Source organism: Eretmochelys imbricata, chromosome 3 (assembly GCF_965152235.1).
Source record: "Eretmochelys imbricata isolate rEreImb1 chromosome 3, rEreImb1.hap1, whole genome shotgun sequence".
NCBI lineage: Eukaryota > Metazoa > Chordata > Testudines > Cheloniidae > Eretmochelys > Eretmochelys imbricata.
In genome coordinates this window covers 140,550,475-140,564,609 of record NC_135574.1, presented here as the reverse complement: position 1 = coordinate 140,564,609, position 14,135 = coordinate 140,550,475, and the positions used below count along the sequence as shown (strand labels likewise).

At 37.2% G+C, this 14,135-nt stretch overlaps 1 protein-coding gene across 1 annotated transcript in view; it reads left to right on the top strand.

Moving 5' to 3' along the window:
* The window catches only part of ADSS2 (adenylosuccinate synthase 2), a 46,922-nt gene that overhangs the window by 21,621 nt on the left and 11,166 nt on the right, over positions 1–14,135 (top strand). Inside the window, exons 5-10 of the mRNA XM_077813484.1 lie at positions 2,850–2,916; positions 6,906–7,013; positions 7,271–7,352; positions 8,965–9,091; positions 10,749–10,903; positions 11,597–11,721. Coding sequence (XP_077669610.1) covers positions 2,850–2,916; positions 6,906–7,013; positions 7,271–7,352; positions 8,965–9,091; positions 10,749–10,903; positions 11,597–11,721 — 664 coding nt within the window. The remainder of the gene's footprint in view (positions 1–2,849; positions 2,917–6,905; positions 7,014–7,270; positions 7,353–8,964; positions 9,092–10,748; positions 10,904–11,596; positions 11,722–14,135) is intronic.

The window sequence follows — 14,135 nt, the reverse complement described above, 5'->3', positions numbered from 1 at the left end:
AATATTATAATGCCTTAATGTGGTATAAGCATTTTAATCAATCTAAATAATTTTCTTTAAAAAAAATGGTTCTAACTGTTTAGGGTAATCTAAGGAATTTGATCATTTTTAAACTATATGGGGAAGAGGTAGGAATACCAAAAAAGCAAATTTTATTGCAGAAAGACTAGAGTACTCATTAAAGCTGAGTCCGCTTTTTTTGTTATCCTTCCTGTGTGTGCATTGAGTAGAAGATTTCAGGTCCAATGCAATCATTATTGGACCTTCAGGAATGTATTGTTTTTAAGAAAAATATACTTACACAGTGACGTCAGGTGACCGGTAGTCCCCTGCAGTGCCGTACCTTAATTATATTTGGCATGAGTTTTCCCCTACCGTTTGTTTGTTTGTTTGACAAGATACAAAGCAAATGTGAAAGGCTTAGCATGATCAGTGTTTTGAGTAAGCTCTCTCTCTTTGTTTTAGGAGTAATGTATTGTTCCCAAACATTTGCCGACGAACTGTGTAAAACTCGTCTACCTTCTTCATCTTTACTAGGATGGCTTTACTAGTCCAAAATTCCCCCTCTCCCAGTCATTTTTCTGTTGATAAATGTCTTCCTGATAGATAGTTTATGGGGTTTAAGCTCTCCCCACAATGAGTTACAAAAAGCTTAAAATTAGAGCTGTCAATCGCAGTTAACTCACGCAATTAACTAAAAAAAATTAATCGCACTTATAATAATAGAATATCATTTGTAAATCATTAAATATTTTTGGATGTTTTTCTACATTTTCAATATGGATTTCAGTTACAACACAATACAAAGTGCACAGTGCTCACTTTATATTATTATTTTTGATTACAAATAAATGCACTGTAAAAACGATAAACAAAAATTTTCAATTCACCTCATACAAGTACTGAAGTGCAGTCTCTTTATCATGAAAGTGTAATTTACAAATGCAGATTTTTTTTTTTTGGTTACATAACTGCACTCAAAAACAAAACATTTGTAAAACTTTAGCGCCTACAAGTCCACTCAGTCCTACTTCTTCTTCAGCTAATCGCGAAGACAAACATGTTTGTTTACATTTACGGGAGATAATGCTGCCCACTTCTTATTTACAATGTCACGTGAAAGTGAGAATAGGTACTCTCATGGCACTGTTGTAGCCGACGGAGCAAGGTATTTTTACATGCCAGATATGCTAAACATACTCCTTCCATGCTTTGGCCACCATTCCACAGGACATGCTTCCATGCTGATGATGCTCGTTTAAAAAAAAGTGTCAATTAAATTTGTGACTGTACTCCTTGGGAGGAGAATTGTATGTCTACTGCTCTGTTCTATCCACATTCTGCATATATTTCATGTTCTAGCAATCTCGGATGATGACCCAGCACATGTTCGTTTTAAGAACACTTTCAGGGCATATTTGACAAAATGCAAAGAAGGTACTGATGTGAGATTTCTAAAACTAGCTACAGCACTCGACCCAAAGTTTAAGAATCTGAAGTGCCGTCCAAAATCTGATAGAGACAAGGTGTGGAGCATGCTTTTAGAAGTCTTAAAAGAGCAACACTCTGATGCGGAAACTACAGAACCACCAAAAAGGAAAATCAATCTTCTCCTGGTGGCATCAGACTCACATGAGGAAAGTGAACATGCATCAGTCCACACTGCTTTGGATCGTTATCAAGCAGAACCGATCATCAGCATGGAAGCATGTCCTCTGGAATGGTGGTTGAATCATGAAGGGACATATGAATCTTTAGCACATCTGGCATGTAAATCTCTTGCAACGCCAGCTACAACAGTGCCATGCGAATTCCTGTTCTCACTTTCAGGTGACATTGTAAACAAGAAGCAGGCAGCGCTATCTCCTGCAAATTGTAACCAACTTTGTTCGAGTGATTGGCTGACCAAGAAGTAGGACTGAGTGGACTTGTAGGCTCTAAAGTTTTACATTGTTCTATTTTTCAATGCAGTTTCTTTTGTACATAATTCTACATTTGTAAGTTCAGCTTTTATGATAAAGAAATTGCACTACAGTACTTCTGAGGTGAATTGAAAAATAGTTTTTTGTTTTACAGTGCAAATATTTGTAATAAAAAATAAATATAAAGTGAGCACTGTACACTTTGTATTCTGTGTTGTAATTGAAATAAATATATTTGAAAATGTAGCAAACATCCAAAAATATTTAAAATAAAAGGTATTCTATTATTGTTTAACAGCGTGCGATTAATCGCGATTAATTTTTTTAATCGCTTGGCAGCCCTAGTTAAAATGTCTCACTTGCTCTTTGTCCATATGACTTGTTACTAAATATCTTTTGCTGGGTTTTTTGGGTTGTATAGTGTTTTCCCTCCTTCTTTGGACAAGTATAAAATTGGAATAAATGCTAATTACTCTCTGAAAGTCTTCTTAAAGCATACACAGGTCTGTGGTACAGTATTTGGCAATTAGAACACTAAGACAATTTCAGACTTGTTAGATGCTTCAGAGGCTTCTTTTTTCTACTGAAGACCATTCAAAATAGAAGATGTAACTTACAAAAAGGAAGAAGGCTCCAAACTTTACAGCATGCTTCTTAGTTGGAGTTCACCATTTTGTTCTCCATGTAGGAAAAAAAGCACTGTTGATCCTCAGCTAGCTGTGAGAACCTCTCTTATTGCAAACATAAAACACTTCAATAGAATGGCTTATGTTACCTAACCAATATATGATTATTTTCACCATGTTAATCTGCACTCAAAGAAATTGAGAAAAAATCATGTGGATATCATTAATTTCAGTTTCAAATTGTTGCACATGTAGTCTTGTCCAAATTTGCATTTTAAGAGTTTTTCTTTAATTTCCTTAGTATTTGACTTTCATCAGGCTGCAGATGGCATTCAAGAACAACAAAGACAAGAGCAAGCAGGAAAGAAGTATGTAATTTTCTTTTGTGTGTGAAAATATGGGAGTATGAAGTTTAAAACAAACAAAAAAAAAAAATCCAGTTTTCAAAGCTTGACAAACCCTAAAGACAATAAAATAATGATAAAGTAGCATGAAGTTTTCCGGGGTTCATTTTTAGAAATATCTTAACATAAGTGTCCCACCAATGACAAATAATAGGATCACAGTCTTAAAGTATGGGTCATACCACAATATTTTTGGTACAGAAAGGGACAAAACAGCTGACGCTTCCCAGAACTTAAATTAGGTCTTTTTCTAAAGAGCCATCTTTGAGTAGTGTTGTCTCCTGGACTGAGAAATTATGAAGACTGGCAGAACTGAAGTATCATTGATTAATTTTGTTTTGTTCAGAAGTGCACATGAAACATGAATGTTCATGCTGTGCATTATATGCCACCTGCTATCTCTGTTCTATCTGAGCTTTCTAATGAATTTTAAAACTTACTGAAACTTACAAAAATACCTTGTGATTGATTAGGTTGTAACTTGCCAGCTCTGGGATGGAAGCAGCTGGCTGAGTGAACAACATAACATATATCTGCAAATGAAAATAAATATATTATGTGAATTTCTAAGGTGCCAGTATATTTCAGCCCAGATTTGGAAGATTTGTCTATATGGACGAATGAGTGAGTAACTCTTTGCTGTTGCTGCCAGTAAAAGGGATCATTCATGACTGACCTCATAAAGTGGACACTTGTGCTCAGGGAAATGCACTGAGACAATCTCATTGCACATAAGCCACTATTGGATGGTAACAGATTTCAGTTACTTCTGCCCATGGTCACGCTGAAAACTCCATGCTTGTCTTTGTCCAGTGCTAGCTAGCTCTCATTTCCAATTCATTTAAGAATGAAAAAGCAAACTAAAAAAATCTTTTTTTTTTTTATGAGCAGATATCTGCATGCTAACTTTTAGCTAAGAACAATTTTTTATGGCCCACTTACAAATCACTGCAAGATGACATTTGTAATAGAAACACTGTTGATCCTCACTTAGCTGTGAGAGAACCTCTCTATAGCAAACATAGAACACTCCAATAGAATGGCTTATGTTACCTAACCAATAAATGATTATTTTCCCCGTGTTAATCTGCACTCAAAGAAATTAACAGTACAAACTACATATTAGTTTAATTTTCCTTTTTAATTTACAAACAAGAAATCTGAGTGTTAAGATCTTTCACTCTGTTTTGTATCACTCTGGTGATATATGTTGTAGAAATCTCACAGCAGTCATGTAATGCTTCAAGCTGATGGTGAAACAAAGCTTGTCAAATTCTCACTATTTTAGTTAAGTGAGTAATAAAATACAATATATTTAGGGGTCAGATTTTCTGTGACCTGAGGCTGAAGACAGTATTGTTATCTATTCCTGAGGGATCCAGTCTCAACGCTAACAGAAGAAACAAAAGTTTACTTAGATTGCTGGTTTGAATCTAGTCTGGATTGATAGTGACCAACAATATACCTATCATCTCTTTCATGCTGTCAAGATGTTGACTTTTGCCTCCATGCTACCAATAATGCCAACCTTTGTTACCCACTTGTTAAAATTTCAAATGAGTACCTTTGCATTTTCTCCTATTCTGCCCCTGGCAAATGGGAGGAGCTTTGTGTAAGCATTTGCAAAGTCACTTAATTGTCCTTTTTCAAATCCATCTTTAAAACTCATATCTGTTGTGGTACCTACAAAAAACTTAACTATAAGGTAGCTGGTTTACTGAGATTCCTGCCTATCATATTGATCAGTATTATCTCAGTTTCTTTGTGCTCTCCCATTTGTCTGTGTACTCACCTGCTCCGCCTAGGTATGCCTGCATCTTTTGATCAGAGATTTTTGATAGTGGTGCCTGGACTGTGCATGCTCCACATACATCCTTGTGCCCTGTGACAAGGATGACAAGGCTATATGGGGCTGCATGGGTGAACCACCCTAAGTTCCTTCTCAACTGCCATTGGCCTGAGATGAAGTCTGCAGCACGTGTCTGTTACCTGTTTAGCATTTAGATTGTTTATAGTTTCTTACCTTTTAGTTTTTCCTTTTTTTTCCTTTTTCTCTTTAAAAAAAAAAAAAAAAGAAATCCTTTTATTCTTTGATATATTTAACTAGAAGTGCTAGAACTTCCCTTTCTTGGGTTGTCTCTCTTTTTTATTGTTTTTTCCATGGGAATGCTGGATTAAAAAGGGGCCATTTCTTCTGCTGTGTGGCTATTCTGATCAGAGACAGGCATTCCCAGTGGCTCTGCTCTTTGTGTGATACCCATGTTCCTAGTAAGTGCAAGATCTGCACATCCTTCAAGGGTAGCCTCCCTACTCTTCCCGTCTTCCACTCTCCACCATTCCTCCTCCCATTTCAACTCCAGTGAGTGCCCACCAAAAAACAAATCCCATAGCTTTTGTGAGATAAATAAAACAATAGCCTGTTCACCCTTTTTCCTAACACAGACAGAGGACATAAAGTCCCAGCAACATCTAACAACTGCTGTCTTCTCCACTGTACTTTCTGGGGACAGAACTCCAAAAACCTCCCTCTCCTGCATCGGGTCCAACACTAGACATCCCAGAACTGTTTTCTATCAGAAAATGCAATGGCTTTATATAAACCATTCATCTTCTTGGCCTGATCGTGTCTGCCAGCCTCCAGTTTCTTTCCCTCTCCATCTACTCTGTCCTCTCCCCTTTTAACATACCCTCCATTCCTTTGCTCAAGTCTGCTCTCCCTCAAAATTCACTTTAAGCTTTATTTAATTTGTAATAAGAATATTAATATTGATAAGCAAAAGGCTCGTGTTACATCTTGTCTACCTACAAACTTAACATTGTATTATGTAACTTTTGTGCTCCCTTTCCCCTATTTCTCACTCCAAATTCATCCTTAATCTTTTTACTGATTTCACTTGTTTTGTCCTGTCTTAACTTTACATTGCAAACTTTCAGAGGCTTGACCAGTTTTGTTTTTCAGGCACTTCTGGGCACACAAAAGTAATACTGGTGTGAATTTAGAAGCCTAAACATTAATGTCCCTATCCAATTAACAGTGGATGATGCCTCAGAAGGCTGTATATTGTGGCTGTATATTAGTCCAATTAGAATGGTTTAGACACAGGTACTAAGCCCATTTTAGGTGAGCTTTCTTATGATGCCTCTCAGAAATGCCTTTAAAACTTAAAAAAAAAACAAAAAACAATTCATTTTGGTGAAATGTCATGACAGGACTTTAGAATTAAAAATTAGGACAAAATTGTATCTGAGGAATCCTTGCTGAAGTCATCAGATTTTGCCAAAATTCAAGTCTTGTATAACCAATGAATAATACATTTAGAATAATAGTTTTTCATCAGTAGATATCAATGTACTTAATACAAGAGTAGATTTTTTTGAAGCCCTGTTTTGTTTTCTAATTGGAAATTGAGAATAAAGTTGCTTTGCAATCTCTCAATACAGTATACCATCTGTTCGATTATATAACTGCCACGAGTGCCATGCAGACTACCATTTTATTAGCTTGTTTCTCATTCTTCTGATCAGGTCTAGGTTTTTCTGTTGTTCTTCCTCTCTGAAAGCAGTGGAGACAAATAATTGTATTTTGCAGTTCTGCTTCCAGATAAAAGAAGACTAGTGTCAGTCCTACATTGTTTCAGGAGAAACAATTTAGATACCTTCTTGTTTTAGACTAGCTGCTTAATTTTTCAGATGCTAGCAGTTCTGCAAATCCAATTAATTCTTGAAGGTATTTCATATCTCCGAAACTTCAGTCTATGCATGTCCTCTTCTGATACCGAGCAATGTTCCTGTTCTTCTTGTTCCTATGTGGTAGTGGTCTTTTCTAGTGTTTATTGAAAGATTTCACATACATATTTTAAATGTAGTCCTGTGTCTGTTGTCACTTCAGTTAAAATTAGCTCTTTGTCCTCTCATTTTGAGAGTAATATGTATGACTTTTACTTTTTTGAAAGCTTGGGAACTACTAAAAAAGGGATTGGTCCAGTGTATTCTTCTAAAGCAGCTCGAAGTGGCCTCAGAATGTGTGATCTTGTTTCCGATTTCGGTGAATTTTCTGAGAGGTAATTCTAGTTTATATTTGAAATGTAACCTTTCAAGCATAACTTTAGACTAACAGTACCCTAATTATATTAATGGTATATTTTTGGCATGTTCCAGTAAATATCTAATTTATATTCCAGAAAGTCTTAACTGGATGCATCTATCTGAATTTTCTTTTAATAGTGTAATCACAAAGTAACTTTATATCAAGAGGTGGCAAATGAAATCTTAAAATGTTGCTGAGTAAAATTATGAAAGAATTGTTTTTGCCTTTCAGGTTCAAAGTGTTAGCTAACCAGTACAAAGCTATATATCCAACCTTAGAGATAGACCTTGAAGGGGAATTGAAAAAACTCAAGGTAAAACTATTTGTGTTACAACAAATTATTTAATTGTATGTGCTCTTATTGTGAATCCCTAGAATGCAGATCATGAAACATTTATGTGAGTTTCTATTTTGATAAATAACCCACATATGTCTGATAATATATCAATTGTTAAATAGATTTCTAGTTCTTATTTTAAGAAGACTGTCAGTCTTACTTTGTGCTCTGTTGGCACATTCTACTTCAGGAAGATTATTTTAAATTAAAAAGGAATTGGGTGCTTAGAACACAAATGTCACCTCAAGTTTCTTAACATATATCAGCCAAAAAAGTAAGCATTAAAATTAGGGGTTTTGAAAGCAAATTTGTTATGATGAAGAACAGGGAGAGAATTGAGAACATAAGTCTGAACACTGCAGTTAATTGTTAAAATTCTAAAGAGACTTGAGCAGACTTTATTTCCAAACATCCACGAGAAAAAGTTATCCTTTTAGCAGTTTCTTGATTATCATTGGACCCAGTTTCTTGACACACAGATAAGTTGAAGAGTGGAGCATTTGGAGTTCTTCCCTTCCAGTTAACTGTAAAATTATGTACTTTTTTTATCTGTGGAATTCTATGAGCCCTATTGATCGAGAATCAGTTACATGTTGAAGTTGAAGATTACCTGTCTGTAATCCTTTTTTTATACTTACATATGCACTATATTCGGGGCGGTGGGAGTGGGGGAGCCAATAGATCAACGATTTACTGTGTGGAGTGGAAACATAAAAACATCACAGTGCCTGGGGGGAAGTGACTTGTATTTATTGTGCTTTTTACAGTGGTATACTAAAATGTTGAAAGAGTAAAGCTGTGTGCTCCATGTAAACCAAGTCATTAGTATGGGACAGCATCTATTTATACTTAGGGGGGACAGGACGTATGCTCAGTACTAATTTGCATGTTACAAAATGCTTAGTTCCTGATAGGTAATAGTAAGACAACCCCTCTCTCCATTAGCATAAAAATATAGAGCCATTAGGCCATGGGTTCCAGATTGTCACTAATGGAATTTCAGAGTACTGGCTTTTGTGGGAAGTCTTAAACACTTGCAAATAAGTTGCTGAATGTAATAAAATGTTTCTTTTTAGCTACATGTTTGAGTATTAATTTGGTCTTTCAGATTTGTATTTGTAAAATATTCAAAATGCTGTGTTTAAGAATTTTTGGATTAGATTTTCATTTTTTGCTTGCTTTTTGTCCTTGTGGGAAGAGATCCTCATATCCATTATCTCTGCCCTTGGCCTCCATTACCAACACACAGTGCCCCTCACATCTTTCTGATCAAATAGAACTGGGGGATGACCAGCACCACAGGAAAGCCCAGTATCTTTCTAGAATTGTCTATGAAGGATTATTTCTGAATGTGTACCCCACTTCATTTCCTCTATGCCAAAGGAATGAGTGGGTTGTCAGTATGGGCAGTAGCATTTGGACTGCAAATCTAACCTGGTTACTTATATGGCAGAGCAGTACTCATAAGGCCTCTGGCTGGCTTTGTCATAGTGCAACGTATAACTAGAGTATATTGTACACCTAATCATTCTGGATTTATAACTTACTAATTAAAACCAATCTTTAAAAATTATTTGGTATTACTTAGGGCTACATAGAAAGGATTAAACCAATGGTGAGAGATGGTGTTTATTTCATACATGAGGCTCTACATGGACCACCAAAGAAAATCTTAGTAGAAGGTGCAAATGCAGCATTACTGGACATTGATTTTGGTAGGTATAACTTTTTCTGAGAAACACGGTGGCATGTATGTGCCATGAAGGGAAAATGTCTAGTGGCTGTGCCATGCATAGGTGCTCTTGTGGAAAATGCGTGTTTGTATTACGAGGAAGCACTAGACTTCCTATTTTAAGTCAGATTTTGACTCCATACTAAAATTCTCTCCCCCCACCCCCCAAAAATCAAACCACTCTTTGAGTTTTGGGTCTTAGAAAAAAGAGGTGTTAATTACATTTAGGAAATTCTTCTAAAGTGTTTTGGAAGTCAGTAAAAGTATTCACACATGAGGTCAGGAATTGGCCCTTGATTTGATTTTTAAGAATAACTTGTTGAATGGTGTTGGTGTTATAGTTGGCTAAACCAATCACATGCAATTAACTAGTTAATTTACATATAGCAGTCCTGTTAAAAAGCTGAGTAAATTACTATGGGCTTTTCTTAGCATTTATAAAAGTCATATTTCATAGCTCACAGTTGTAGAGCAGAGCTGTGAAAATACTTTATGAAAAGAACTGAGCTACCTAGCAGTGATGATCTTTCTATATACATTTATTTTACAGTATGACAAGATATTTTTAGTGTAAATTACTACAATACTTCAACGTATGCAATATTACAGGCTATTGTGAGCTTATTAAACTAAAGATAGTTCATAAGCCATGTAAGTAAAAAAACTATCTACCTGAGAGAACTACTTTCTCCATGCTATACCTCTACATTTGAGATAGCAAATCCTATATTTTCTTGGATGTTAAAGTGTTTTCTCAGGGTGTACATCTGTGCTGCATTTTCTTACAGCGACATGTAGCGTACATACACTCCACACCTCCATAACACAGGTATAAATAGTAGTGTAGACAGTGAGGCATTGCTTAGGCGAGAAAACTGAAGACATCTCTGAACCATTAGGGTATGTATCCTACACAGCTCTCTATGCACCCAAGCAGTGCCACTCCATAGCAATGTAGTGTCTCTCTGCCCTCCACCGCAGGGAAAGACTCAGACAGTGTGGAAAGGCTCCAGCAGCTCCCTGTGGTGAGGAAAGGTTCCCGCAGTGGGGAACTTCCAAAGCCTTTCCCAACTGTCTACTCCCCACCAGAGCCTTTCATGGCCATATGTAGCTATACAGGAGTGTGGACGCTGCAGTTTGTAGTTACACGTATGTTGATGCCAGTGGTGTGCAGTGTAGACATGCCTTCAGTCTCCTTTCAAAATCTTCATATTTTTGCTGTGTGTGAATGTATTATGTAGTAGAGACACAGACAATACTTTCTGGTGACGCAAGCCAATTTTTGGCTTGCATGTCCCTTCAAAGTTGCTTCACTATCTGGGCTTGATCCTGTGCCAATTGACGTCAGTGGTAAATCTCCTGTTGGTTTTAGTGGGGCAGGAATGCACATTGCACAGAAGAAAATTAGGAATTTATTAAATATGAAAAAGAGAACCTAACTGCAAACTGTACTCATTTTGGTGTTCTTCATAGCTTTACGAAATCCACCAATGAGCTCTTCCCAATAGGTATGAAATTACCAGGTTGGTTAACTTGAAAAAATAATTTAAGGTCCAGTGTGTGTTTCTTTCTCAAAGTGTGATAGCACTTTTCAGTTCTCTTCTATTTTTTTTGTTGTGGTTGTTTTTGTTTTTAATTAGGGACGTATCCTTTTGTGACCTCTTCGAATTGTACAGTTGGAGGCGTTTGCACAGGTTTGGGTATGCCACCTCAGAATGTTGGGGAAGTATATGGAGTTGTAAAAGCATATACAACCAGAGTTGGAATCGGTGCCTTTCCTACAGAACAAGATAACGTAAGCATTACTCATATGATCAACAAGTGGGAAAATACTGGATATGTTTCATAAGTTTAGCCAGTAATACTGCTTAAAGCTAAGGGCATATTGTGGCCTGTACAAAACTATCCTCAGCATCAGATTCTGTGTGAGACTTAGTGGCATTTTTTGCCTTAAAATTCAGCTATGCTCAGAAAAGTAACTTTCTCATTTAACAAATCTGCTGCCTGGGTGCAGTGATCCATCTGTGCTTATTTTATAAAGTTGTTGCGTATTTTTTAGTTCTGCAGAACTGTTAAAGCTGACAGAGAGGAAGATTAATTTTATTCTGTCACATGCACCAGCAGCAAAATTGTAATGAAGGTCAAGTTGTAAAAAGGCAAGCCACCAGGAGTAAAGATTCTGCACCAAAAGCAGCTTGCCATTTTGATCCTTAGCTGAATTTGCAGCACTGGTTGCCAAGTATCTCAGACTTCTTTAAGCTTCACAACATTGTTGTGAAGAAGTAGGTAGCTGAATGAAAATGCAGTGTTGAGAAAATGGCTTGCTTAATTAGCATTCTTATATTTAAAAAAAACAAAACACTAGCAATAGTAAAGGTACTGGTTTGTATTTTTGTCTTGGTGGATAGCTTTGTGCATCATGGGGGGACTTTAAGGTTATTACAATATTCTGTTAACTGTGCTAATAGACATGAAAATCTTCCATCAGGAAATTGGAGAATTGCTGCAGACACGAGGTAAGGAGGTTGGCGTGACCACTGGTAGAAAAAGAAGATGTGGCTGGCTGGATCTTGTGTTACTCAGATACGCCCACATGATTAATGGATTTACTGCGTGAGTATTCTGTGGTGCTGACAAGTTGGCTTTCATATGTAGCATAACATGGATTATAGCAAATTGTATAGTTCCTAGTAAGTAATTCTTCTGAAACTCTCACCAGCACTGGTAGAAAATGGTTCTATTCAAATGAACACTATAAAAGTTTAATCAGCCTAAAAAGTTACCTACCTTGCGAGTTAGCTTGGCAATTGATTTCATCTTTTTGTGTGTGTGTGTGCAAAGTGATAGTGAATTGTGAACAATATATATGATACCTCCATTTTCCATACTTAAGTTTTTTAAAGAGCAGAACTTGTATATGACACTTCTCATTTTTGGGTCCAATGTAGCGTTTTAAGGTATATTTGATTGTCCTAAAATACTTTGAATATTTGCACTAAAATATTGTTGTCAAGGTTCCTTCCCCACTCTGAACTCTAGGGTACAGATGTGGGGACCTGCATGAAAACCTCCTAAGCTTACTTTTACCAGGTTAAAACTTAGGTTAAAACTTCCCCAAGGTACAAAATTATTTTACCCTTTGATTTCCACTGCCACCACCAAACTTTATCTGGGTTTACTGGGAAACGTGGCTTGGACACGTCTCCCCCCCCAAAATCCTCCCAACCCTTGCACCCCATTTCCTGGGGAAGGTTTGGTAAAAATCCTCACCAATTTGCATAGGTGACCACAGACCCAAACCCTTGGATCTTAGAACAATGAAAAAGCATTCAGTTTTCTTACAAGAAGACTTTTAATAAAAATAAAGGAATCACCTCTGTAAAATCAGGATAGTAGATACCTAACAGGGTAATTAGATTCAAAACATAGAGAATCCCTCTAGGCAAAACCTTAAGTTACAAAAAAGACACACAGACAGGAATAGTCATTCTATTCAGCACAGCTCTTTTCTCAGCCATTTAAAGAAATCATAATCTAACACATACCTAGCTAGATTACTTACTAAAAGTTCTAAGACTCCGTTCCTGTTCTGTCCCCGGCAAAAGCAGCGTACAGACAGACACAGACCCTTTGTTTTTTCTCCCTCCTCCCAGCTTTTGAAATTAACTTGTCTCCTCATTGGTCATTTTAGTCAGGTGCCAGCGAGGTTACCTTTTAGCTTCTTAACGGGTAAGAGGATTTTTACGGGTAAGAGGATTTTTCCTCTGGCCAGGAGGGATTTTAAAGGGGTTTACCCTTCCCTTTATATTTATGACAATTGTGTAAAGGTATAAAATAACCTCAGTCTACACTCCAACATGTACATTTTCTAAACTTGTTTCCAGCTTTTGTATGCCATGAGAAATAGGCTAACACTTTAATATTAGTCTTACTTGTCAGTATAGTGTATAGTGAGTGCTAATGTCAGAAGACACTGGAAATATCACAAATTTGCAAGTTGTTTTTAAAAAAATATACTTAATCATATCTTGTCAGTCTCAGATGGGATTCCCTGATATTCTGAACACATCTTTCATTTTCTCCCTGTCCCCACTCTTCGGAGTTGCTTCCCCATGACATAGAATTTTTTAACACACAACTAGCAGCAGAAATGGCTCTGAAAAATACAAGTACAGAAGAACTGCATGGAGGTTAAAATACCTTCCTCCCCCCACCCCCCTGGAATTTGTGTTATCTGTCTATATTTCAGTGATTCACATAACTTTTTAAAGTTTTCCCTACCTGTCTCCCTAATAAAAGTGCACAGTGACTCGCTATTCATGCAATTCCAAGAACTGCTTGCATTTGGTTCACATTACTTAGCACTTCTCTCCCACTCCTCCCTCTTTTAAAAACAAAACAAAACTGCATCTGCCGGCACTTCATGATTCCAGAGCTGGGGAGCCTTAGTATATAATAGCCAATGGTACTCGATGCCAAGGAGTAGATTTAAATAAATACAAAATTTTCAATTTAAAACTGCAAATTACCTCTGAGAAATTTTTAATTAAAAAAATCAAGGAGCACTGAAATAAAGCTTAGATGAAACTGTCTAGCATAAAAGATGGACCAGTGTAGATGTAAATCTTTATTTAAATTTTCCCATTCATTTTCCTTGTCCTTGCCTACTTTTGGACAAATAACCAAATCTGGGCAACTTTTTAAATGTTATCTGTGCATCTAGTTCAGGGGTGAAAGTAAAATGCAGCTCTTACCGGTACAGGGCTGCTCTGGCCAACCTGAAAGGGGCAGGCGGGACCTCGGGCTGAAGGGGCGGGGATGGGGGTCAGCATCCCCCAGCCAGTCCATCTGCGCTCCCTGGCCCGGGCTGCCTGGGGCTCCAGCAGTGATTTAAAAGGGCCCGGGGCTCCGGCTGGCACTGCTGCGGTAGCAGCAGCAGCCGGAGCCCCAGGGCCCTTTTAAATCGCAGCCCTGGGGCAGCTACTTCTTTCCGCACTCCTCGGCGGCGGCTGGGGGGCAAAAGGGGC